This window comes from Peromyscus eremicus, chromosome 1, assembly GCF_949786415.1.
Source record: "Peromyscus eremicus chromosome 1, PerEre_H2_v1, whole genome shotgun sequence".
Taxonomy (NCBI): Eukaryota; Metazoa; Chordata; class Mammalia; order Rodentia; family Cricetidae; genus Peromyscus; species Peromyscus eremicus.
This window is the reverse complement of record NC_081416.1, coordinates 153,243,703-153,271,628: the sequence shown is the minus strand read 5'-3', so window position 1 is coordinate 153,271,628 and position 27,926 is coordinate 153,243,703. Positions and strand designations below refer to the sequence as shown.

Below are 27,926 nucleotides of genomic sequence, written 5' to 3'. Positions count from 1 at the left end.
TCTAGCCCCATTATTACACAGATGTTTTTCCAACTAATTTTGAACCAATATGGAAAAGACAGAAGACAATACAAAATTCTGGTGTCTGGTTGCTTTCAGGAACCCAGGGGACCTGGCACTCTATTACTCATTGTAATGGTTTGAATGATAAGGGACCTCATAGGTTCATATATTTTACAACGTAGTCCATAGTGGGTGGAACTGTTTGGGAAGGATTGGGAATGATGGTCATATTGGAGGAGGTGGGTCACTGGAAGCAAGCTTTGAGGTTTCAAAAGCCCACACCATTCCAAGTTAGTTCTCTGTCTCTCTCTGTCTCTCTGTCTCTCTGTCTCTCTCTCTCTCTCTCTCTCTCTCTCTCTCTCTCTCTCTCTCTCTCCCCCCTTTGTATTTATGAATCAGGATGAGAGCTCTCAGCTACTGCTGTAGCATCATTCCTGACTGTGTGCTACCATCCCCCTGCCATAATGGCCATGGACTTTAACCCTGGGAAAATGTAAGCTCCAGCAAAATCTTTCTTCTAAAAGTTGCCTTGGTCGGTCGTGGTTTCTCTTCACAGCAATAGGAAAGTAATTAAGACGTTCATGGAGAGAACATGCCAATGACTGAGGTAGTGGCCCCATCAGAAGAATGGAGACTCTTCTTCCTGCTGTGTTCCCCTCTCCACTGCAGTGCCTTGCCTGTGGCTTTCTGGGCTGCCATGTATGCAGGTGGAGCAAAAGTTACAACCCTCACCTTCCACATCCTTTTTCCTAATGGGTTCACCTAATGGGTTCACCCTAATGGGATCCCCTTACTGTAATCTCCTAATTCACCCATGACATCTGCAGTGATACACCACTGGGGCTGGGGACAGACAGTTTCACCCAAGAGCCTCACATCCCATAGGGAATTCCAATGAATGTGGGCAGGTGAGTTTGCTGGCAGTGGCTCAGAGTGTCCTCCTGTGGACAAAGTTGCAGCAGGCACTGAACAAAGCAAGTATTTGAGACCAAAATAGAACAGCACAACATAAATCAAAGTGAAGCTCTACCACTCATGTGGTGGGCACACACCAGAGTTCTAACTCTTCTGGAGCCCCAAACATGGCAGTTTAGAGAACCATGCAGATTCTCCTCTGATAAGCAAGAGATAAAATACTTCCTTACATACAATAATTTTTTCAAAAGATTTGTTTGCTTTTATTCTATCATTATATATATATATATATATATGTTTTTGCCTGCATGTATTTATGTATGTGCACTACGTGCATTCAGTTCCTATGGAAGCCAGAAGAGGGCAGATCCCCTAGAACTGGAGTTACAGATGGTTGTAAGCCACCATGTGGGTGCTGGGAATTGAACACTGGTTCTCTGAAAGAGCAGCAAAGTGTTCTTAACTGCTGGACCATAGTTTAAAAAAAAAAAATTCTTTTAGTAGTAAAGAGGAATAATAGATCCTGGTGGCTTAAGTGCCTTATATAATTGCTATTTTATAAAGATCCAGGATATTTCTATAAGTTTTACCTTACTGAAAGTCCTATCTACAGTGTCAGTCCTCTAAAGAAGCAATGATCAATCATACATGCACTTACACACACACACACACACACACACACAAATACACATACATACACATACACACTCATACACATACACTGCATGTGCACAGTCAAAAACTGGAGGCCAGATACCTTGTCTCAACAAATACAACAAACAAACAAATAAACAAGGTACTGAAGAGATGGCTCAGTGGTTAAGAGTACTTGTTGCTTGCTCTTGCAAAGGACCTAGGGTTCCATTCCCAGCACCCACATGGCAGCTTGCAACCATTTGTAACTCCAATTCCTGGGGATCTGGTACTCTCCTCTGTGGGCGCTGCATGCACATGGTGCATAGACATACATCTAGGCAGAACACTCATAGGCTTGAAGAAATAAATCTTTTTTTAAAAAAAATAAGTTCAACAAAAGTTCAAAGCCATGAGGATATCTGCCATGCAGAATATGACAGGCCTTTTTTTATGAGTGGAGTTTGGTCAAGTTTTGCCAACAACTTACAAGCATGGAAAATAGGTTTTACTCTTTGTGGGACTCAGAAAAGACATACTTTTTTGGTTCAGGTTTTTGTTTTGCAAAGGTAGAGGTTTTATTGCATAAAACACTGGATAAAACTGGACTGCTTCAAAGACATTTTATTCCTAACAGCAGAAAGAAAACAGTCATTGCTGAAAAAAACAACTTTTAATACTTTCTATACCAGAATAAAGTTCTGTCAACTGATGTATTATAATAATAAATAATGACCAAGAATAAACTTTAAATACAAAGTGTTCTACTTGTTACAAGCATAGCGACAAACTCCTCTACTCTATGATCTCAGAGTTCCTCCAAGATAGAATGTAGACGGGGTTAGGAACGGCATCACAGACTACAGAAGTCACAGGGGAAGGACCGACGTGTGTAGATATGAGAGCCTGGTGACACTCGATGCTGACATTGCATCGCAGAAGCTGTCACGGGCTTGTATTACAAGTCACAAATGTTCTGGAAAGAAAGCCTGTGTCAGAGGGAAAAGGGGGACGGCTGGTAGGACTGGACAAATGGAATCAACACACACGCCACAAAGAAGGGGAGTATGTTCCCAGTGTCACAAACAGAATTATTGCCTGTAGCGTCTGCAGATGCTCAGAGGACACAAAAGACACTGTACCAGCGCCAAAGTGCTAGACACGGAATGTGGATCTCTCTCTCTCTTTTTTTTCCACTTTTTTTCCTTTTTATTATTTTTTTCTTTTCTTTTTTTCTTTTTTAAATTTCTCTTTGCTAAGATACCACAGGTGGGGCAAACACACAGAAAGCAAGCCAATGGCACAGTCACCAAACACAGCAGTGCACTTAACCCCTAAATGCTTACTACAGCAGAAGTTTTCCACCAACGTCTCCAGGCCTCCCTCGGACCACGGAGACAGCCACAGTCGATCAACTGAGTTAAGTAAGGCAGTGAGACTATTCTAGAGAAAAAAGCAAAGGAGAAAAGAAAAGAAAGAAGAAAGGGAAGAAAAGAAAAGAAGAAGAAAAGCAGCAAGAAAGCAGCTTGCTTTATGCCAGATGGGTCCACGCTGCACAGCGGCCTCATTCCCAGTGAAACCCCAGTTGGATGACACCCTTTTGACAGCATATGCAAACCGGATTCCTTATTAGCCTGAAATTCAGTCTCAGGATAGTGCTAAGAATTTTATTTACATTGATTGCAGTTTAGTATTTTTGTAAACTGCTATAGGCAGAGTTGAAGTTTTTAAGGCCCTGGGGTTTTATTGTGTGCTCCCAGACTGCAAGGAAATATTGACTTTTTTCCCTCTCTCTCCAAGTCTAAATGATTTCGTTCTCGAAGTTAATACTTCACTACGTCTCCACCGTCACAAGCAACAGTACCAATTTCATGTCACTCAAGGGAAGTGTGTTAGAAGGTGGGAACTTTCACAGCATCCTAGCAGATTCAAGAATACTCCTATGAGTTTCCTTACACCATTGTTTTGGTTTCTGTTTTTGTCTTTTAAGAGTTGTGTTTCCTTGTCAACCTTCAAAATCTCCCTCAGTGTGGTGCAGAACTGGATAAATTTCGAGTGTTCAATCAGTAGACACTCTATAATCTACAAAAATACAGAACACATTTGTTTCACAAAAATGAACATTCTAAGTCAAACTGTTTTCTTCATTAGTGACAGACAGCCGGAGGTTTAGATTCATGTTTTAATACAAGTTATTTTGGAAGAGCTCACTGGAGAAGAAAAATCTTGCTTCATGCCCACAACACTTAAAAAGTAACACATGAAAAAAGGAATCTGGTAACAAGGGCCAGGGGAGACTTCATTCAAATGAAGTGTCTTAAACTGTAATAGAAAGCAGTCTTCCCCATCAGCAAAGAAACTGCCATTGTTTATCAGGACTTTCTATGGAGAGTAGAACTGAGTTGGTTTGCTAATGACTGTTTCTAGAATGTTTCCTACAATTTGTTTTTAATATCAAACCTTTTCCTTCATCCAGACATTTTCAAAACAATAACCCAGGAAAGAAAATAATAAAATAAAAAGCATTTCTATCCATACTGCAATTTGATCTTTAAAAAAAAAAAAGAATGACTCATCAAACCTGCAAAGGACATTTGTCTGCAGACACTTCCTGACCACTGATTCATCGGGCTGTGTATTTTTTTTTTTTAAAGCACACTTTAGATTATCATCCTCTGCAGCACTGGTCAGGCCTGGCGCTCACTGGCTGTGTACAGGCCGGCTAGGATTTCTCCCAGAGTGCAGAGTGACACCACGCGAATTGATTTTCCCTGCAGTGACCGCCCCAGTCTGACTGGCACCTCAGCTGCCTCCCAACTCATCTCATTAGGGCGCTAGGCGAATGACAGCAGCTGGTGTTAGATTATAGAGGTGTTTTCACGAAGAAAAACACAGACCCTTCGAGGCAACGCAAATCACTTGGACGTTAGCGTTTTGTTTTTGTTTTTCTGTTTTTGGACAAAGATGACTTTTGGGTTGGAAAGGCCTCCAGCTTTCAGAGCTCAAAGGACACAGGGACATTTCTAAAATCACTTTCTCCCACCTACATTGCTTGGAAGTTCTTGTTACTGGGTAACAGTGTAGCAGCCATGTTCAAGGGCTGGGGGATTTTTCTTTTTAATATATATATATATAGATATCTTTTAAAATTCTTTTAAATGTTCTATACACTAGTGAGGGGTTGTACATAATTTCCCCCGTTGGAATGCAGTTAGCAAACTGGTGGAACCAGATGCGTGATTTAAGACTGTAGAGAGGAGTACTACAGTGGATGGGCTCTGCTCAGTTGCCCTCCTCCTGGCCCTTGCCTCTCTCATCTGTGAGCTCGGCAAAGCTTCCCGCCTTGACAGTTGCAGCCTCCTCAAAATTCCCAGAAGCCTCCGAGTCGACCCTGGAACGTTTGAATCTGCGATCGGGATACTGGCTGTTGTCAAAAGGCATTCGATGGACGCAGAGGACGTGGGTCTTCAGGTTTCCCTTCTGTGAGGCACTGTAGGGACAGTAGTGACACTGGAAAGGCCTGTGACCTGTGTGGAAAGAAAGTGTCCAGTCAGCTATGTATCACGCCTCTGTCACCACCACCCCATCCTGAGCTCCAGGACCAACAGCACCATCACCCGTATCAAGGATATCACAGTCACTTAGCAAAATTCAAACAAGAAGAGGTAAGAATGCAGCCCATTAGGCACATCAAGTGAGATTTAGACTACCCTCCCATTCTGACCAGAATTTTTAATTTAGACTTTCTAGAGAAGGGAAGAGAAATCACCCAATACCTAGAAACAGTTCTATAAAGCATTTCTATAAAATGGTGTATAGTTTAGAACCAATGATGTTATATAACAAGAAATGAAGCAAACTATTCCATGTTTTGTGTTTATTTATTGTGTGTGTATATATGCATACACACATGTGTGCCCTTAGAGCCCACAGAGCATGTACAGATGTTAGAAGGCCACTTTTGAGAGTCCCTTCTCTCCTTTCCATGTAGGTTTCAGGGATCGAACTTGAATACTCAGACTTGGTGCAAATGTCATTGCTTGCTGAGCCATCTCACCAGCTCATATCCCAGTTTTTTATTGACAGTTTTATTCAAAACTTTACTTATGGATGCTGAATTCTGATTTCAGGTGGCATGAAATAATCTCATGTATGGCTTTCCCCCGCCAACCATGTTGTTTGTTTGTTTTTAAATGTAAAACCTTTTTACCAGTGTGTGCAAAAAAGAGACCACAAGCAGATTTGATCAGCAAACTATGCTTTGTTGACTTTAGATACACCCAAATTCATTAAGTTTCTGCACTGGGTATCCATACTCAGGGCTGAGAGTAAAGCTACTTCACATTGTTCTTTACTAACGGCAGACCAAGCATGAGGAGTAAAATCTGTTTGGGGGGTGAAGGAGATGGATACAAAATCACCCTACTCCAAGAAAAGCTGTAAAGAAGGACTGATTGGCATGGCTTTAGAAGTTGAAAGTGTCAGGACAGACAGCAAGGACCATACCATCAGATAAAGGTCAGCCTGAGCATCAAAGCAGTGAGATTTGGGGCTGTAGAGATGACGCAGATGTTAAAAGCACTGGCTGCTCTTTTAGAGGACCCTAGCTCTGTTCCTAGTATCTGAGCTGGGCAGTTCATAACTACCTAAAACTCAGTCACCATAAAAATCCAGCACTCTCTTCTAGCCTCCTAGGGTACTATACTCACATGGCACACACACACACACACACACACACACACACACACACACACACACAAATAAATAAATAAATAAATAAATAAAAATCTTTTAAAAATAACAATAATGAGGGAGACTTGAATAGTGACCCCCAAAATGGTAGTTTTCTAGAAAAGCTCCTGTGTAGAAAAGCTGACAAATTCTTAAGGAAGTCCTTTTGATCCTGAAAGTTTGACCTCTCTGCCCTGTGCAGAGCAGTTAAAACACCATCTGCTATCTTGAAAAATCAGTGAAGTGTCTGCTTTGGGAAATGACAGTGGAGTAAGTGCAGTCCCTCTGATGCCAGGAAGATGTAACACAAATTGTTAAATGGTCTTATTAATAAAAAAAAAACAAACCCAGAGCCAGATATTGGGGTAAAAGTTGAAAGATCAGAGGAACAGAACAAGCCAGCCACAAGTTCTTACCACTAGGAAATCCTCAGCCCAAGAGAGCTACTTCTGGTATACTCATGCCTATATACCTTTCTGTGCCCTGCCATCTTACTTCCTCTCTCAGCCCAGCTACATTACTTTCCTCTTTTGCCCAGCTCTATCACTTCCTGTCTGTCTGTACAGACTTCCAGAACTCTGTGGTTAACTAGTGCTGAAATTAAAGGCATGTGCCACCATGCCTGGCTCCGTTCCCAGTGTGGCCTTGAACTCACAGAGAACCAGATGAATCTCTGCCTCCCAAATGCTAGTGTTAAAGGCATGTGCTACCACTGCTTGACCTCTATGTTTAATATAGTGACTGGCTTTGTCCTCTGATCCCTAGGCAAGGTTTATTTGTTAAAACACAAATAAAATATCACCACATGTGGGTATCCACTCCTCAAGGCTCATAAGCTACCCTACCCTTCATCAGAGAGAAGCCCAGCCTTGTTTGCTTAGAAAAGTGAACTAGTAAATAAGAGGACTGATCATTTAGTCCCCCAAATATCCAAACAGCAGAGTTTGGATATTTCCTTACCTCAATCACAGGAAAGAGTGCTGTGGGATGGTCTGTATGTCAAATTGCTCTGATTGGTCAATAAATAAAACACTGATTGGCCAGTGGCCAGTCAGGAAGTATAGGCGGGACTAACAGAGAGGAGAATGGAGAGAAAAGGAAGGCAGAGGGAGTCACTGCCAGCCACCGCCATGACAAGCAGCATGTGAAGATGCCGGTAAGCCACGAGCCACGTGGCAAGGTATAGATTTATAGAAATGGATTAATTTAAGCTGTAAGAACAGTTAGCAAGAAGCCTGCCACGGCCATACAGTTTGTAACCAATATAAGTCTCTGTGTTTACTTGGTTGGTTCTGAGCAGCTGTTGGACTGGCGGGTGAGAGAGATTTGTCCTGACTGTGGGCCAGGCAGGAGAACTCTAGTTACAAAAGAGTCCCATGTGTATTTTCACAGAGCAGTCTATTCCCCAAAGCCAAGCATTCAGTATTGCCTTTCTCCCGTTTGCTTGATGTTTTGTTCTCGTTCTCTCTCTTTCTTTCTCTCTCTCTCTCTCTCTCTCTCTCTCTCTCTCTCTCTCCCTCCTTCCCTTTTCTTTTTCAGACAAGGACTCTCTATGTGACATGAGCTGGCCTTGAACTCTCTATTCTCCTGCTTTAGACTCCCAGTGCTGGGATTCCAGGCTTGCACCAGCGCATCTGCCCAATTATCCGATCTTGATTCTCGTGTCTGTTTGACTGTTTTTTTTTTAAATCCAGTTCTCCCTGTATAGCTCAGGCTTTCTATCCCCTGACTCCATTTCCTGAGGGTTCTACCCTCCTGTGCTAGACATGCGCCATCTGGCTTGGCTCTTCTATTTCTTTCTAAGGAGGCTTTGGCTGTGTGTTCTCTCCTTCCCTCCTAGCCAGGGCTAACTCCTCCTGCCTGGGGGGTCCCTCTCTTTATCATGTAGAACCAGTTGTGGTATTCAATAACCCTTGTCTGGACTGTGAGTGGGGGACCTTCCAGCCCATCTTTCCTGTGCCACCAGAATGAACAGCACTTGGCGAAGATCAGTATGTCATTTCTTTTCCCCCATCCTTGCTGGCTACCAATTCCAAAGGACTGATCAGGACACTCATGGTTCAGCCCAAGGGTTTTCCAGTCCCTTTCTAAACATCTTGTTGCTAGGTCTCCACAAGACAGCTCACTCGAGTCTCCCATCTCCACACCCTGACTAAGCCTACCTCTCCGGCAAAGATAAGATCCACTTCACTATGAAATGGATCCCTTGGGAGAGGCTCCAGGTTCCACGACCAGAGCCACAGCCTCTCAATATCCACTGCCCCAAAGCACTCATTGTCTCTTTGTTTCATCTGGGCTGAGTTTGAAGGAATTGTTACAAGTCTTGGATAGAGTTTTTGCAACTTTTGTTTCTAAGGATGTAGCAATACAAGACTTGGTGTGGTCAATTTTCCCACCTGCAAAAGCAGTATGCAAACTCTTGGATATGGGAAGGAAACACAGAAAAAAAAAAAAACTGTACTTGCCTTCTGCCCTTCCTAAAATGCTGCAAAGCAAGAATGAAGAGAATCAGCGGCAGGGACTGTACCACCAGCATGATTCCTGCCTGCGTTTCTGCTGTCTAGTTCTACCCTCGGGGCTTGGCCACCTTCCCATGGAAACAGAGAAGGCCCTGAGTGGGAGATGTGAGACTAGCGTTTCTTTTTATTATTAGCATACATTAATTGCACAAGCTAATTGGCTTCAGGATGAGATTTTCATATATACATATCATGTACTTTGATCATATTCACTCGCTATTAACCTCTCTTGTTCCCTCCCCATCCTCAAATACACCCCTTCTACATTCATGTGAGATGGGTACTTCCATAGATTTCTGTTTGTACAGGGGATGCAAATGGCCCTTGTTCTTCGTCATGTAGAATGTTGGTAGACTGAAGGCTAAATCAGGATGTTGCTGTGGTTTGGATTTTATCTGAGTGTGTTCCCCAGAGGCTCATACATTGTGAGCCTAGTACCCAGTGTGGCAATGATGAGAGGTGATGCAATCTTCATGAGACAGAGTCTTATGGAATTTGGCCTGGTCACTGGGGATGCTCTCCTTTGGAGGGATTATGGGATCATGGTCAGCTTCTGTGAGAGTGAGTTATGACCCTTGTGTCTGAGTTCTTCTCATCTGCCATGCAATTACTCCTTCATGGATATGTTCCTGCCATGATGCTGTCCATCATGATGTAGCTAGTGGCCTGTACAAGAGCCAAACAGAAGGCAGCCCTGTGCTCTTAGATGTCCACAACTGTTAGTTAAGTAAACATCTTTTCTTTCTATAGTACTTGACCTTGGAAACTTTGTTATAGCAAAGGAAATCAGACTGTGATAGACACCTATTCCTTGGGGCAATGACTGGAGAAGCCAGAGTGTGTCTGCTTCTCCTCCCTTGTTGGGACTCTGAATGGGGCCTAGCTGAACATCACTACACTTCAGCAGATTTTGCACAATCAGAATAACACTGAGAATCTAAAACTCAATGATCCAACTCATGAAGTCACCATCACCACATACACTAAAGGTATGTCCAGCTCTCCCCGAAAAATGACTCATGCTATAAATGGAAAACTACAGAGCAGGAGAAAGACCAACTTAGTATTTGTGCCTGTCCACACAGGAGCAGTTGAAGATCCTCCCAAAGAGTTCAGGGGCGGGGGCTGGGAGATGGCTCAGCAGGTAAGAGTGAGCACTGCTACTGCAGAGGATCTAAGTTCAATTCCCAGCACCTATGTCCAGCAACTCACAATCACCTATAGTTCTAACTCCAGGGGATCTGACCCCCCTCTTCTGGTCTTCACAGGGACTGTACTCACATGCACAAACCCAAAACACATATAATTAAAAAGAAATACTTTAATTAAAGAAAACACAGAATCCTGAGGGAAAGGAGGCAATAAGAAACTTCAGAAACACTTTAAAATGTCACCCCAGAGCTTCATAGCCTCTATGGTATGCTTTTGTCACCCCAAGGAGAGATGGCTCTATGGCAGTGCATGGTTGAGGGCAGCTTACAAAGCACTGTCATCAGGTCACCAATGTATTTCTTATAATTAATGGCTATTATCATGACATGACAAGTTTTGGGATGGAGAAACTTCAAGTAATATACCAATAACAATTTTGAAATGAAATGTTTAGTATCCCAGAGGTCAGCAGACCCACGGACAACAAATACAGGCTCAGCACCTCAGTCAGGCTACACAGGCTTAGCGTATCAGTCAGGCTCAGTCTCCAGGACCTCATGGAGTGGAGCCTCCCCCATTTGCAGCATTTCTGTTGAACAGCCAAAGCCTTTCATTGCAGCGCCTATCAGCATTGCTAAAAATCACTCTGTTTAGAGGTCCTGGTCTCCAACCTTTGGATGCTACCCTCCCTGCAAACCCCGTCACCTCAGAGGCCATGCCATCTGAGCCTCAGTACAATACACAGAGAACCACTATCACCTCAGTTTGCAAGGAGTGTCTTTTTGCATTGGCCAACTTGACACAGAAGCACTTAGTTCACTCCTCCACCAATCAATTTTTTAAATATTCATCATGATTTGATCCTATGGCTATATTCTGAATCTTGATTTTTTTGGTAGAGACAAAGATGATGAACGATTATTCTAGCAGATTCCAATACTTCCGTGGTCAAACCATTATTGGATTGGTTTGCTTTTTAACTTTGGTGAAATGGAATCTGTTTGTAAGTGCATCTGGAGCTCTGAATGTATTCATTGCAGAGGGAAATCTGAGCAGTACTAGACTTGCAAGAAGTCTGTGCCTTGTAACTAGAAATTGAAAGATACTAATGATAGCAGCTAAAGATCCCAAAAGCCTCACTTCATAGATTTTTATACTCATTTCTGCACATTCAGCCTCAGAATTGAACTTCATGGGAGTTTTGCCAAGAGGTCACATTGTCTCCATTGTGCAGATGGGGAAGTTAAGACACAGCCAAGCTGAAAGGTTTGCACTCAGAGCAAGTTTCCAGTGTGTACAATGTACTCTGAGTCTGTAACTCCCCAAATCTACGCAAGGTTTCAACTCCATACAGACTAGAGTCACTCGAGAAGAGGGGACTACCATCAAGGAATTGCCTTCATCAGACTGGCTTGTGGACATGCTAATTGATGTAGTAGTCTGACCTGCTGTGAGCAGTGCCATTCCCTAGGCAGGTGGGTCTGAGTTGTATAAGAAAGCTAGTTGAGTGAAACAAAGAGGGAGTGAAGCAAATGGCAGATGGCTTAAGAAGTCATGCTATACCAGAATAAATGTTGGCCAAAAGTCAAAGTTAAGTGTAAATGTGGTGATATTGTGTTCCCCAAAATATTGTGCACCCTAATAAACTTATCTCGGGTCAGAGAACAGAACAGCCACTAGATACAGAGGCCAGAAAATGATGGCACACACACCTTTAATCCTAGCATTCCAAAGGCAGAGATCCATCCAGATCTCTGTGAGTTCAAAGCCACACTGGAAACAGCCAGGCATGGTGACTCACACCTTTAATCCCAGGAAGTGATGGCAGAAAGCAGAAAGGTATGTAAGGTGTGAAAACCAGGAACTTGAGCCTGGTTAAGCTTTTAGGCTTTTGAGTAACAATTCAGCTGAGACCCATTCGGATGAGGACTCAGAGGCTTCCAGTTTGAGGAAACGAGATCAGCTGAGGAACTGGCAAGGTGAGGTAGCTGTGGCTGGTTCTGCTTCTCTGATCTTTCAGCATTCACCCCAGTACCTGGCTCCGGGTTTGTTTTTATTAATAAGACCTTCTAAGATTTGTGCTGCATGTAAAGGTTAGCCTGTGGTGGTCAGATCCTTGATTCTCAAACAAAAGGTGTCATTGCTCAAGGCACTTTTAGACACTCCACCAATTTCGGAATCAAGCCACATCCCAGTTTCTGTCTCCCATCTGCCTCTTCAAAGCCCCTTATATGGAACAGACTTATGCATGTTGATGTCTGTTGTGTTTTAATCAAAGAATGTCAGCAAAGTGTTCCAAACAAACCACAGTAGAGAACATAATAGAGTACATCACTACAGAACACATCCCTGTGTACAGCACCACAGAACACATCACTGTGTATATCACTACAGAATATATCACTGTGTACATGACCACAGAATATGTCATTGTGCACATCCAGGTCCAATGGTTGGACAAAGAAGGGGCTGGGAGGCACCAATCTGCTTGCGAGCCTTCCAATCTGTCACTGAGGTAGATTTAGAGAGGATACAAATGAGACATCTTGCCAGGCAGTGGTGGCACACACCTTTAATCCCAGCACTCGAGAGGCAGAGCCAGGCGGATCTCTGTGAATTCAAGGCCAGCCTGGTCTACAGAGCAAGATCCAGGACAGACACCAAAACTACACAGAGAAACCCTGTCTCAAAAAACAAAAACAAAAACAAACAAAACAAAACAAAAAATGAGGCATCTTGCTGACAGAGGTGAAGTTGGTTCAGGCCTCAGGGTGACAGGGCAGTCCCTCAGTTGCCTACAAACTTCCATATATGCAAAGTGAGATAAATGATTGGCCAAGCTGCCCACACCACCATAGGAGACCACAGATGAGCTGGTGTTTCTGGGGTCCACAGGTGGTCATGGAGAGCAGATAATGACTACCAGTCTCTAGGACGCAGAAAGGACTTCCAAGCATAGTTGGGTCTAACAGTTCTAAACCTCAGACTAAGGGTCTGATCCATCAGTTCCCACTAGACGTGCCGATCTCCTAGGCTTGTCCCATTGAGCAGCATCCCATGTTGGGGATGGGCAGTAATCAGGAAGAAAAACCCAGGGCCTTGGTCTGACACTGTCTTCCTGATGCCTTCCTCCTCCTTAGGAGTGGACAGATTTAGGGCTGGCAATGAGTTTGGAGTCAGACTGTCACTTCCTACTTTTGTGGGCTTGTGGCTAACCAGCTGAAGGAAGTGCCCTCTCTATCTGACCTTGGTCCATTGGTTTGATATCCCAGTTCTCTGTCCCCACAACCTTGAAAGTGAGATGTTTCAACTTCAGAGGAGACAATGTCGGTAGATGTGTTTCACTGGAATGAAGTCTGGCAAACACAGGTTGGGGCTTGCTGAGCACAGGACCCCTTGCTAGAAGGAACTCTGGAAGATGGCAGGGATAAAGAGAGCCTGAGTCTAAACAGCCTTGTGAGACAGTGTGATTTGTTGTAGGACCAGTAGGATTCCAATAAATCCCCAGGAGGCCAACTTTCCATCTTTCTCTCCCTAAGCCCATTTGCCACCCTCTGGCCATATAGGCTGTGTCTCCAGTCTCCAGCTGCTCCCTGCTTCTTTTTCCCACAGGGCCTTTGCACAGCCCATCCATGTTGTCCCAGTGTGGAATTCTTCCATCTTTGCCTTCAGCATAGCTACCTCTGCTTCTAAAAGACCTTCCTGATTATTCCAAACCCACCATGGTGGCTGTGAGATACATGACTTCAGTACCACTTCTAACATCAGTAGCTGAACAAGTAAAGCGGCCATGATTGCTCTTTTCCAAGAAGACTGGCAACACCATGGGGACAGGAAGCCTGGGATTTCATGGGGGAAGGGGCCTCATCTGTTTGTTCTGATCATTGCTGTTAGCCACCACGGCACGATGCAAGCACATCACAGACAACTGTATTTTTCTAGCAGAAGGGGACATGAATGAAGCATGCAAGTGAAGAGACAGGGAGGGGGAGCACAAGACCATTGAGGAAGGACAGGCCGGGCCAGGGGCGGGTGGTGGGTAAATGGAGGATCCTAGAACAAGTGAGGAGGGTAACAACATGGGAGATGGGGAGGTGTGACACTCACAGGCCACAGGAACATCATCCTATGGGGAAAGGAAGTGACCAGCCCTTCCTAGTACTTCCTTCAGCATCGCCAAAGCCTAAGACACCCCAGTCCTCATCTGCCAGAGCTGGAGCCCCACATTGGAATAGTGCCAGATGGCCCCCATCAACCCCCACCCTCCTCTCTGTACCTCTTGCTTTGAGGCCATCAACATTTCCCATCACTGCCATGTGAAAAGTAAGTACATCATACGTTAATTTGTATTGTCACTGCACTGTAGAGCCGTGGTAAAGAACACATTCATTTTTAATCCACTATGAATAATATATAAATATGTATACAGTGTGGAGGGTCAAGAGGGGTGAGGAGAAAGCAAGCAGTACATTGTTTATAGTGAAAGTAGGGGAATGAGATATTTTTCTTACTTGCTATGATGGAAATAGCTATTCTTTCCCTGCACCTAAGGGGGAGAGGAAAATGCCTGCCCTTGAGGGGCCATCCATTAGTTACAGCTCAGCAATGGCAGCGGCTTCACAGAAAGCTGGGGCTTGGTGCTTCCACACCTTCTGAGCTAGTGGCTTCCCTTGGATGTGGGGCCGAGGATGAGAGTGGGTGTTGGGTGGGTGAGTGGATGATCAGCCCCTGGCATCCAGTAATAAACGCACTCTTCAGAGCATGCTCAGAGCAGTCACCTTCATTGGTTCTCACACAAACAGCAGGAGGCACGGTGAGCAGAAAGATGGCTTCCTCTTTCACAGGTATGGAAGCCTGAGCCAAAGAGATTTGGGGTCAAGTTGATACTAAAGACATAATCATCTCTCTGACCACTCTGAACACTGTCTGCAAGCCCTTTTTGCCAGAGGATTCTCCACAAAGATATTCCAGGAGGTGGTCCATAGACACAATGAAAGTGTGTGTATAGTGTATGTGTGTGTGTGTGTGTGTGTGTGTGTGTGAGAGAGAGAGAGAGAGAGAGAGAGAGAGAGAGAGAGAGAGAGAGAGAGAGAGATGGGGGAAGGCCACACTTGCTTGTCCACAGGTCCCATAAAATTCTCCAGGAGACCAGCAAATCCTTGCATTGAGCATGTGGAACACCATTGGAATATGGGCTCAGGAGGTACATTCTTTCCTCAGTGTGACAGTTGGTCTTGAGTGGCAATTTGATGGACTGAGAGACACTGAGATTAGCAAGCTTGCCTCTGGACATGTTTTTGAAGGGATTTCCAGAGGCAATTAGGGCATGAGCAGTCTGGCTTAATGAGTGTTTGAATCCACTGGTGGATTTGTAATTTGACTAGATTGTGGTGGGGAGGTGGTGGTACTGAGGAGGGTGGGGCTTCCTAGGAGGAAGTTGGTCATGGGGGAGTGTCCTCAGGGACTTGCCTGGCTTCTTCTGTGACTGTCCTTCTCTGCTTCCTGTCCACCATAAGGTGAATACCTGGGCTCTACAATGCCATCCCCATAGTAATGGACTCAAACCATCGGGTACTTTGGTCACAGCTATAGCAGAGTAGGAATCTACATAGCATTTGGCTCCAAGATGGCCTACCACTGTGGCCATTAAAGATTGTGGATGTGCAGCCTGTATGTAAGACAGCAGCATTGATATGGAACCTACTCACGCTCCTCATCTTCCCTTCTTTCTCTTTTTCTATCTCTTTTTTTGTCATTGTTGTTGTTGTTGTTGAGACAGAGTCTCCCTAGACAGCCCAGCATAGCCTCATGTTCCCAATTGCTGGGATTATAAGCATGTACCACTATGCCTGACTTTCCAGATATTTTTCATGATGTCTGCATTATTAAAATGCTAAGAGACCTTAAGAGTGCCTACTGCTCTTGCACCCATAAACAGTGGCTCTCAACCATCTATAATGCCAAATTCAAAGACTCTGATGCCCTCTTCTGGCCTCCAAGGGCACTGTACTCATACACACAGCCACACAGAGACACACATACACACATAATTAAAAATAAGACAAGTCTTTAAGAAATAATGGATATAATCAAAGTAGTATATAAATTTCTGTTATACTATATTTTTTAAGACATGGCAGGAGATAACTGTACTGACTGTTCAGCACAGACACGACCACCAAAGGTCTGACTACACAGTAACAAATGAAACTCCAGGTAGACAATGGTACTCAAGAGAGGCTGGCAGACAAGAAGAGTCAGAGGGCATCCACATGCCACTACATTCACATAGCTTCTTCCTGCTGCTTAGTATGTAATTAAAACCCATTTTGGGTTGTGAAACTTTCCAGAATTTTCCCCACTATGTTCAGTCTACCTGTGGATGTGTTGCTAACAGATCTGAACATCCAAACTAACTATAGTTCCATCCTGCATCCACATCAGGGTGCTGTTTTCTAAAGAGAGCAGGGATGAGGTGGAGATAGGCACCTTCTCAGTGCTCAGCACACAGGGAAGAAGGCTTGGGCATAGCTGCCTCCCATGGGCACTAAGGGAGCTCATGACAACACGACACAACAGTAGGCCCTCCACAGCATCTAAGTCAATGCCCACTGGACTCCTAGAAAGACATTTTTGCTCAATGCATGCAAATAGGTAAAAAAAAAAAATGGCTTTATCTACAGGGTCAATTAAGATAAGTTAGAAATTCAGTCCCTGGAGGCACAACTGCCTGTGTTTGGGGGAATCCACAGGGCAGGGCACTAACTGCAGGTTCAAAGACAGGCCTAGTCTCTGAGGTGGTGGTCTGGTTTCACCCTGGAGTCCCCAGTGCTTGTATACTGCTTGCTTTAAGCTTGCAGCTGTGACCCTGAAGCTGTTGAGTATGTGGATCCTAGTCTAGCTCCCTTAGCACATTCTTGTTCCATATTGGGGACCAGCAGGGCAATGAGGCTGGTTAACTTACACAAACAGGGTTCTCCAAGAAGAGCTGCTTCCTTGGTTGCATATATTATGCTTCCTAAAAAATTTCCCCTAATTCTGAGTAGGAAAGAATGTTCCAATCAGGTATGTAATTCATATTTTCCATTTTCAAAAAGAAAATATCCTTCCATCTAATCACAGACGGTAAAAGAAAACTTTGGAATAGTACAAATAATTTCAGGTTTTAAATTTCATGTGATTTGGGTTTTAATTTAAAAGGCTACTCAAAAGTATATCCATTTATTCATTTTAAAAGTGGAGTCTGATCCAGGTGGCAACACATTTGGCCACATCACTATGAAGTCATGCTCAGCTTAATACACAGACTACGGGTGTAGTATATACAGTATTCCTACATATATTTCATCACATTCCTGCACATCTTTTATGGTGTTTAGCAATCAAGAGGGCCTAGTAGGGTTGAAGCTGATTTCTAATGCCATTCTAAAAAAAAGAAAGTATGAGTGTGAGAGAGAGAGAGAGAGAGACAGAGAGAGAGGTAAGGAGGGGGAGATGGAGAGGGAGAGGGAGAGACAGGTGGGGAGAGGGAAAGAGAGTAGTTATTTTCCTTGTTGCTGTGACAAAATACTTGAGTGAGACACCTTAAAGGAAGGAAGGTTAAGCATATGGTCTATCAGAGTGAGGAAGGAGGTGGGAATGTGTTGCCATGGTTTCACACATCTTGGGAGATCACGAAGCAGAGAGCGCTAGCTCCCACCAGAACCAGAAGGGAGTTAGCTCTTCAAGGCCTGTCCCCAAAAACTCACTCTGCCGGGGAGGTCACAGTCTCAAAGGTTCCCCAATTTTCCAAAATCACAGCATGATCTGTGTACCCGTAGGTCAGACAAGGCCATGTTGGGAGCACTACAGAGCCAATGAGAACAAGTCCTTTGGAGAAACGGTGGTTCTATGAGGAGTAGGGAATATACAGGATGATCCCAGAACATTTTGTGCTGTGAAATAAATTGTTGCTTTTTAAAGCCTCCATTAAAAGGTGCGTGAGGGCATCTCAAAACAGTGTGGAGCCAGATAGGAGCCCTGGAGGCTCAAACATGGAACATTTTCAACAACAAAGTAAATAATATCACACCAAATCATAGCCTAATGTATAAAATAAATATCCACAAGTCACACTGACATAAATGATTGAATCAGTAAATATGTATGGAAGGATCTGCAAATGCATATCACAAATAATTCATGTAGACATTGACTACTGAGCAAGGCAGAGACAATCCCATCCCGAAGTGTGGGGTGTCTAGCACGTGGAGGGGGGCAGTGTTACTTGCCAGTGCAGAAATCTAAATAAGCACTACCTTAGCCAGGTGTTCAAGGTCACAGTGGCAGGCATCGTTGATTTGGTAGGCAAAGGACACTTCAGCTTTGTCATCTTTCTTCCCCAAACCCAGAGCTCCAGTCTAAACATGAGAAATTGCAGCCGAGGGACGTTTTGCAAAGCACTCCTTAGGACAGCCAAGGTGATCACAAACAGAAGATCCTGAGACCTCACGGCTAGGAAGAGTGGGGGACATATGATGCTCATGCAATGTGGCCTCTGGAATGAGAGCTTGGAGCAGGGTGTGGACATTAAATAAAATCCAAGACAATCTGCATGCAGTATGGACTGGCTTAATAGCAACGTACCAATATTGGTTCACTGCTTGGGAAGAGTACTCCAGTGATGTATAAGATGGTCAGGAGAGAGGGGACTATGAGCCTCCTCACACTGTACATTTGTTTTATTGTTCTGAATGTGTACTAAAATGAAAGGCTTATTTCCAAAGTTTCTTATATACCAGCCTAGCATTAGCTGATGATGAAACCAATAGCTGATCTGCAATAACAGAAAAATCCCTACACCTAACTTCAAGCTAAGACCACAGCTGCAAGTATGGTCCTGGTGTAAGACACTGGCAGATAGGGCTGACAGAGATGGCTCAGTGGTTAAGAGCAGAGAATCTGGATTGGGTTTCCAGCATCTACATCAGGTGACTCACGACCACCAGTTTCAGATGATCTGATACACGATGGCCTCCAGGGACACCTGCATGAACATATATACTCAGGCACAAGCATATACAAAAAGAAGGAACAAATATGAGATAATAGGCCCAATAGGTGGCTCATAACCTTCCTGTTAATACAAACTTGAGGAAAAAAAAGAAGCATTATATACATCACCCCCTCCCCCAGATCTGCTACCAACGGTCAGAGGAGGTATCAGCCAGAGTCCCTCTAAAGCCCTGATATACTGAATCAAAGTGGTTAGGAGTAGAGGCTGTAAAGTCATCAGACCTTATCTGACTGGCGCCGTGTGAGCCTTTGGGAAGGTACTTCATCCTTTGTCTCAGTTCTCTCCTCTGTAAAATGGGCATTGTAATACTGATACAAGATCAAACACAGGTTGGCTTGTAGTTTGGCTGAATTGAGAGAAAGTTTGTGTGTATGTGTGTGGCTCATAAGCAGAGTCAAATATATCTTAACTGGTGTGGTTAAGATATCAAAACATTCCCTCTCAGAAGTAGTCCTGGATGGTGGGGACTCTGAGATTCTGAGAGGATGCATGCTTGACCAGGGATACTAAGCCAGAGACATAGCCAAGCATTGGTTTGTGTAGTCAGAGTTGAACCAGCATGGGTATCCCCCCGTCACTTTGGGTTCAGGCTGGGGAGAAAGTTGTACATATGGCTGGACACCAACAGGAGAATCTGCAGGGAAGGGTCTCTGGCTAGTGGGGGCTTTGCCAGGCACAATCTCCAAGAGGCCAGCCTCCCCTGCCCAGCTTGAAAGCAACCTTGGACACCACAAGGGCTCCCAGCCCAGCCTCCCCCTCTCCTTCACTCCCTCCCTCTGTTCTTTCCTTCCTTTCTCAGCAGCTTCAACTTTCCTCCCATGCCCAGACCACTCCCTGTGGCTCCAAGTCACACCACATTTATTCGTTTGCCTCAGGCAGCCATGGTCTGTGGAGCCACCAGCCTGCCTGGGTGGTCAGCCTGCCGGCGGCATGCACTCCACAGCCACTATCGATCTGGGATCTTAAATCATCCCCGGATTTTATGAAAACATTTACGTTTATCATTAAATAACCTTCAAAGGGTCGATGAACTTACTTTCATTTTTTTTAAGATTTTCAGATGTGTAATATAATAATACTCTAATGAGACTCGGAGTTTGTCTCTGGGCAAGTGCATTTAATACTGAAAGAAATGTTAAGAGAGGCTGCATGAAGGAGACATCAGCCTCGGGGTGAAGTGCACCCCAGAAGTGGGGACAGCTGGCGGCTTCCCTATCTGGCAGGACACTCTGCGGTCTTTAGCATGTGGGGCTGTGGACACTGTGCTAAGCATTTTTGAGGTTCACAACCCTAGGATTTAAAAAAAAAAGTGAGTTGGAGCTCAATGCTATGACTCAAACAAGGCTAGCCTAGTAGTTTTTATATTTTTAATAGATTGGTTTTAAAATATTAAACAAAATGAAGGCAAAAGCGAGAGAGATTCTGACATCAGCGGCTGTAACACCTGTTAGTCTTACCCGAGTCTTTTTGCCTTATGGATGCTGAGCTAACACAGATATCTGAGCCCCTGGGCAAACAGAAGGAATTTCCGAGAGGAGCTAACAGCCAGCTCTTCCCTGTGTAAAGCTTTGCTAAAGCAACATCGGGACCAAAGGGCCAACGGGCTCCTTCAGAGTAACAGTGAGACCTCTCAGCCATCCCCCTCAGCCAGCTAAGTCCATCGAAAGGGTACACCTGTGTGTACCTCTCCTCCCCGGCCATTCATCAGTCTCTGTTTCCAACCAGAGCAGCTTGCCTCAAGGCCTGACTGTCTAATTTACAGTCCCTTCCTGACCAAAGTATACTGCCTTTTGTGTTAGAAATGCATCCCTGCTTGCCCCTGGACCATCCAGCAAACCTATCACAATATCATCTCCCCCTTACAACCCGAAAGTTCCTCTTTCTTGTCAAAGGTATGAAACAGGTACCTGATTCTATCCAGCCTCTACTGCGAGCAAAACTGGTTAAGGTTTCCAGCCTCCTCAAGAGCTTCCCTAGGGTGAACGATCCCCTCTGCCCAGGCTTTATTCTCCCCTTTAAGGAGTTTGGGACAGCCCGGTGAGAGTGAGAAAGAGGCCCTGACCAGGCAGCTGACCCTGGACAGTCTCTTCCCAGCTTCTGGTCTTGTGGGGAGTTCACAAACCCCATCTTGCTCTCTTCCATTTCTGTGCCCCTCCCCATCATCCTAGCAAGCTTCCTTCCTCCTCAGAGGCTGCCTCTCTTAACGGTGACCCCCCCCCCCAGAGTTATCCCTGCAAGCTATCCCTGGAGTCTGTTATATCCCAGGGCTTGTCCTGCCTGCTTTATTAGTTTTTCTCTCTGGGAAAGTCGCAGTGTCCTGTGGCTAGGTCACCTCTGTCCCCACAGTTTTCTAATTTCATGGATAGCACCCAAGGCCTTGCTCAATTTGAAGTGTACTGTGCTCCTTGGTGGGGTCTGGGGAGTGCGTGGCACATTTTGATGGGAGCTATGATGGCACCACCTCCTCTGACCTGTGCCCCATAGCCCAGAAAGCTGCCCCACACAGTGGACACCCTGCAGCACCTGTGGTCTCAGGGTTACTACAAAGTCACTGGAACTCACCTCATATACACATTTCTTTCTTTATGTCCCAAGATTACTTTTTAAAAGTTCTAGTGTGCTGTCAACGTTTAAAAACAAACAAAAGAGTTCACATGAAAACATGATTTACCAGTTTCCCTGATTAAGTCAGAAAGTCGGGCAAGATCTTCCAGGAGGCAGTGAAAAGCGCCTGCCCCTGCCACCCTGGAATGCACTGTCTTGCACTTTCTCACCCTATGGCACACTGCACCCTGTGTGTGCCCGTCTAGGCTCTGTGAGTACTGAGGTTTCAACCTCAGCTTTGCACGACCCTGTACAAGCCCAGCCTTACCTTGCCGTGAGAGGGCAGGAGGGGTGAGGGCTTTACATCCTTGTCTGCACCAGATGGGGCTGCATTCCTGTACACACCCAATGAAACAAGCAAGTGGGTGGTCTCGGCCTGTTCCCTGGCTTCCTGTTTTCCATTGTGTGGCTGAAAAGGAACACAGCGGCCCTTCCTTGTAGTTTCTGTTTTATTTAAATGTGGGAGAGGGGGCACCAGGATGGTAACATGACTTATGCCAGGGCTGTGCTCTGTACTGCATCCCATTCAAGAGACGCGCAGCCAGAGGGACAGGACAACCCTAAAACAGTAAGTAAAATGCCAGTCCTCCAGAAGTTGGTACCAAGGTTATCGATGAGACTCCATTCCCTACACACGTCTTTCTTCAAAATACTACTGTGTTTCCTGCAGGGTTGGGGGTCCCTGCAGATGGCATCTCTAAAAACAGTAGCAGAAGCAGCCACATTCTGTCAGGTGCAGTGTCGTTCTAGGTACTAAGGATGTGAGAGAGAGTCACAAATCCCTCTTTGCATAAAGGAATCCTGTCTGCCTGCCTGCCAGCCATCTACACCCCTGGTCTTCATCCTCAGAGGTGTGTGGACAGGACATACTGAAAACATGTCTTCTTAGCATGCCCAATTCCCCACAACTAGTTCTGGAACAATAGGAAATGACGAAGGAAAAAGAAAGAAACATAAACTTTCAGCCTGCCGGTGGACTGCTGCTATTGTTGCAGCATGCCCCAAATAAATAAATAAATAAATAGTGCCCACAAGAGAGGTAGCTATTCTCTCTCTCTCTCTCTCTCTCTCTCTCTCTCTCTCTCTCTCTCTTTCATGGAGTCACAAAAGAAATACAATTCCTTTCTTCTCTTTTCTTCCCCCTAATAAAAGGCTCTTTCTAAAAATCAAAGGTGTCAGGTTTTGCTTTCTCTGGCTGGCATGATCCAGAAGATGGCTGAGGAATGACAGATGTCGGCATCCAGCTGCAATGAAGCATGCAAAAGTTTCTCTCTAATCCACTTATTTCTCTGTAGTCACGTAAACCAAAACAAATGGGCAGGGCTTTACATTAGGGCGGGGGGAGGGGACCCAAAGCCACAGCAGTAGGGCTTCCATTGCATAATGCGGTCTCCACGCCATCTTGCTATGATTTTTCCCTCTGCAGAGGAAAAAAAGCACCCTGTAGTGAGAAAGGGTCTCTCAACACGGGGAACCCAGAGGGGCAGCTCCTATGTCCCTTTGTCCCATACAAGATAATATTTCCCAAAGGGGGAAGTTGTGAGAACAGAATAGGAGTGTCATTAGCAGAGAGAGGCTGCAGAATGAGCACCCCCATGCAGGTACACACAAGCACCCCATGACACACACATCACACACCAACACCCTGCTAAACTAACACGATCGGTTTAATCACCAGCACCATCGTTTTCAACTACTTGAATAAATCCAGGGGAATTATAAACGAAGCCCGTGTGTAATTAAAGTGAGGGTTGTTAGACTCTTCATTTAATAAAACACTTGAAAAGAAAAGCCCTGGTAGGTCTCTCAATGCCAGGGGAAGTGGGAGGAGAGGGGTGCGGGCATAGGCAAGACAGGCCAGTGTCTTTTAGCGTGTAGCTGCGGCCACCTTGTGAACCCAATCCCCTTTCAATCTTGTAAGGAACTGGGAGGGCGAGGATCAGGAGTCTGGGGCTCTGTCACCGCCAGCAGTTACAACAGCTGCGAAGCGCTCGCTCACTCGCTCACTCGCTCGCTAGCTCGTTCAGTGCAAGCAGCAAGGAGAGATGTGACGGATTTCGCCCATGGCAGAATGGCGTTCCGTTTCTGGCCCTTCAGGCAAAAACAGTAAAAGAAAATTTGAGATTTCCCCCCTTAAACTTCCCACAACAACCTCAGCAGAACCACATGACTCGCATTCTACAATCTTCCCTGGTGTGTTCACTGCTACTTTGGCAGGGACTCAGAATTACTGTTACATAAATTCCATCTGATGCCAGAGCGACCATCTGTGAGTGGAGCTGCTTCACCTACGTCTGCCTGCAAAGCCACTCTCCCCGAGACAAGGGAGAAGGGGGAAAAGAATTTGATTAATTTGCAGAATGCTTGTGATTTGCTCATATATTATTATAACTCCTCATCAGCACATGACAAATCCCCAGCCCTGGGTGCAGGCACCCGTTTGATTCCAGCAGTTTCTTGCGTCGACACCTGACAGACTGCAGAGCTCCTAATGACTTTCAGATGCTTACAAACAGTAATTCTATCTTCAGAATAAAAAAGAAAAAAAATCTGTAGGAAGAAAAGAGGAGTGAACTACTTCCTCTAGTTCATTTCCTTCCTGGGTATCAACATGATTTAACTGTGAGGGCGACCTAAACTCCTAGAAGGGGGCCCTCCTAGGCCCAGCCACGGCCATGCCGCCTGTGAAGACAAAGACCCCCAGATTCTGGATGGCAAAGGAGCAGAGGCCACACTGGGTGGTGAGGGCAGCGCCAAGGTGCTGGCCAAGGCTAGAGGGTTCTCTCTCTCTCTCTCTCTCTCTCTCTCTCTCTCTCTCTCTCTCTCTCTCTCTCTCTCTCTCTCTCTCTCTCTCTCCATATCAGAATCCTGTTCATTTTGTTCACTTTCAATACACTAATCTTCTCTCGGTCTCTACATCTGTGTGCTGACTGCAGTTTGGTTCCCAGCTCCCCCTCCCCCTTCTCTTCTTTGCTTTTAAAACTCTGATTATGCCTCCTAAGCCCTGCCTCTGTGCTTGATTGCCTGTTTTAGATTAGAGATTTTTAGCCAGGAGACAAAGACTTCCGAATGCACATTAGTCCTGCGTATGAGGACCCACAGAAGGAAAAGCGATAAAACGCAATGTGCCATCTGTCCACAAACAATAACCTGTGTGTTTGGAGGCTCACAAATTACTTAGCACAGAACCTTCCCAAATTACAGAGCCTTGAGACAGAGCAGAGTTGTGAGTGAGACCCTCTTTGATGTCCTTTGGTATTTCCCACCCCCTCATGCTCGCCCCCAAATTGATTGCTAACAGTTGAGGAATGTCTCAGTGACAAGTAGATTTTTATTATCTGCATCTTCCCGGTTACATTTGGCCTGGGACCCCAGCAGGCATGGCTCCCCACAGCCACAGCTGCTTGGGTCGACAGGCCCAGATGCAGTCTGTCTCCTGTGTGTGAGAGGGTGGGGAGTGGGGGCAGTATCCTGAGCTGGTTGCCACTTGATACAGAAAGATCCCCACAAACTCTGCCTCCTCCGGGAGCTGGTCAGTTGGCTCTGCTTTGGAAGGATGTTCAAGGTTTTGTTGGTGACACTGTTAGTATGTACAAATTGGCCTCCTCCCCACCTCCAGCCTTCTCTCCAGAAACAGCCTAATACCTGCTCTTGTTCTGACTGTAAGAAACAACCTCACAGGCCCACAGGCCGTCAAAGACTCATAACTGTTAGCCAGTGTCTGCAGTTCAGCTAGAAAAATGCGTTGTGAAATGATTTAGTAAAATGGAAGGCAAAGAAGGAACATGCGCTGCCGAGAAGGGAGAGGATTTCTGTTTGTGGCTGGTTCACGGGTTAACTGGCACTCCATGCCTTTTGTTTGTAGGATGCAGCAGCCACCTTGACGCCAAGACTCTGCCGGTCTCAACTAACCTGGCCCAGCCCTGGAGTGTCTCTCACATGACAAACCCTCCCAGGTCCTGGAGGTTGAAACTGAGGTTCCAAGGGAGCCCAGTGTGTGTGTCAGGGAAGCAGAGGTGGCACAGCAGAATTCTAAGACTAGGTATTGACTCTGAACACCCATAAGCCCCCAAGTCCTGCCTTAAGGAAACCTGAAGGCAGCAGGTAGGATTTGTGGCATCCAATGAAAAACACCCTGTGGTTGCTAGGAACAACCAGACAAGGGTAGGCACTGCAAATGGAAGCATGTCTGTCTTAACAGAGTTTCAAATAGACACATCATTTCAGCACACACACACACACACACACACACACACACACACACACACACACACACACGGAGAAAGAGAGAGAGAGAACCTGAATATGAACTCCATGAAGTCTCATCCCCAAACTCATTGCAAGCATCAGTGTCCAGATTCAAGGTGTACCCTAGACAGGGAGACTTCTTGCCTCCACCTGGGGCTCCATCTTACAGGAATGTATACCACATGATTATCCAACAAAGCCAGACACTCAGTAGGTGGCGATGGACAGATAACCTATTCGGGAGTCTTGGGGGTCCAGTGACCTGAGAATGAACTCGTTTTCATGATAGACTCTCAAACCTGAAGTCAATAAAGACAAACTACATAGGTTCGGCTAGAACACACTGGGGTGGGAGAGTGCCACTTGCATTCTAAGAAACAGATATTTATTTGTTTATTTATTTGTTTGTTTATTTTAACACATGATGCCAAATGTTGAGCCACACTGCCATGTCCACATCCTAGTTCTGTGTTTTGTAGTCCCAAATCATAGGAAAGGACATTCTTTTTTTTTTTTCTTTTCCGCCATTGCTATGGTCACTGTCTTCAGTGAATCCAGGTTTATAGTTTGCTAATTCCACATGTAACCCAGAGGGTTGGAGAGGGAACCTCAGGAAGCTGCTGACTTCCAAATGGCCTCTCATCTCTGCTGTTTGTTTGTCTGTAATCTGGCTATCCTGGAACTTACTATGTATCTCAGCATGTCTTGAAGTCTCATTCTCCTGCCTCAGCCTTCTGTATTTGGAGATCAAAGTTGTGTACCAACATACGTTGCTTAGATTTTTATTATCTGACTTTTTTTGACATAGATCTCACTATGTGGCCAGGGCTACCCTCCAATAATCCTCCTGCCTCAGCCCCCTCATAACAGATATGAGCCTCCGCACTGAGTCACCAACTGGTCATTTAAAATATACAAGCAGGTCTAAGTACATTTCCAAGCCCCAGCTCATTTGTGTTTCCTTTCAGACCACCCTATTGTTATAACAATAACCTTTCCCACTGGGAAACTCTCCCCCCAGATGGCTGAGTTTTCCTGACCCCTCCTCTCCTGACATGATGCCAGAGCCTGGGGAAGGAGGGACTCAGCAAGCACCTCCCAATGGGATTTTCAGTTTCCATTAAGACATGTCAGGAAGGAGGTGTTAGGGCAGGTTGATCTATCTCGTTCTCACTTCCCAAAGAGACACAACTTCAGGTTTCAAGATCCAGTTTTGAATGTGAACCCCTGTCCTGTGGATGCTCCACAGTCTGATGAGATCTGGGAATCACTGCCAAGGCCTGAAAACAGGTGTAAGGAATCAGATCTTGACCTTGGTGTTGGGGCAGCCATCTCTGACACTAGCACACAGCCGCACAGCCTCTAGCAGTTTCCTCCAAACCTCCAAAGCCTCAGTTTCCCCACCTACAAAAATGCTAATGTTTTGGGTTTGTTTTTTTTTTTTTTTTTTTTTTTTTTTGTCAGAGTGAGTGTCTGGGTCCCATGGGGAATACCAATCACTAATAAAGCAAAGAACTCGGAGCAGCTTCATCTACCACCCGGATTATAAATGTCAGCCACTGGTAATCAGTAGAGGCTGTTGTCCTTCAAGGCTCTGGCTGCCTTCTCTCCAACCAGTCCTCACAGGAAGAAACCTGTCCAGTTTGGGAGGGTGCAGTACAGGATGCTGGAGGGAGGGTCTCAGACTCCAAGTTCAGCTTGGCCCCAGCACCAAAAGGCAGAGTTGTCATTTAGCCTCAGACATGACATCACCCTCTTCAGGTGCATACTCAAGGCGGATGAAATATTGAAGTCCATCAGTATAAAGTGGGGGTTCAGAGTCTGAGTAAGAAAATTAAAGCCATTTTATACACGCAAGCAACCAAACTGCCTTTAGATAGGGCATTTTAATACACATTCGGTATTATGGATCTATAACATACAAATGTGTACACTGTAGAATATATAAAAAGTAGCTGTAGTTGTCAATATGCATTTGCATGCTGTATTAAAATTGTTCTGTAAAAGACTCTCAGAATATGATGGACTTGCATCATGGAACGCGTGAACCTATTTTAGAAGATTGG

General features: G+C 45.2%; 1 protein-coding gene across 1 annotated transcript in view; it reads right to left on the bottom strand.

The window, feature by feature from the left end:
* Positions 1-4,833: 4,833 nt before the first annotated feature.
* Positions 4,834-27,926, bottom strand: part of Znf536 (zinc finger protein 536) — a 156,259-nt gene continuing 133,166 nt past the window's right edge. The window contains exon 3 of the mRNA XM_059276884.1: positions 4,834-5,078. Within this exon, the coding sequence (XP_059132867.1) occupies positions 4,834-5,078 (245 nt within the window). The remainder of the gene's footprint in view (positions 5,079-27,926) is intronic.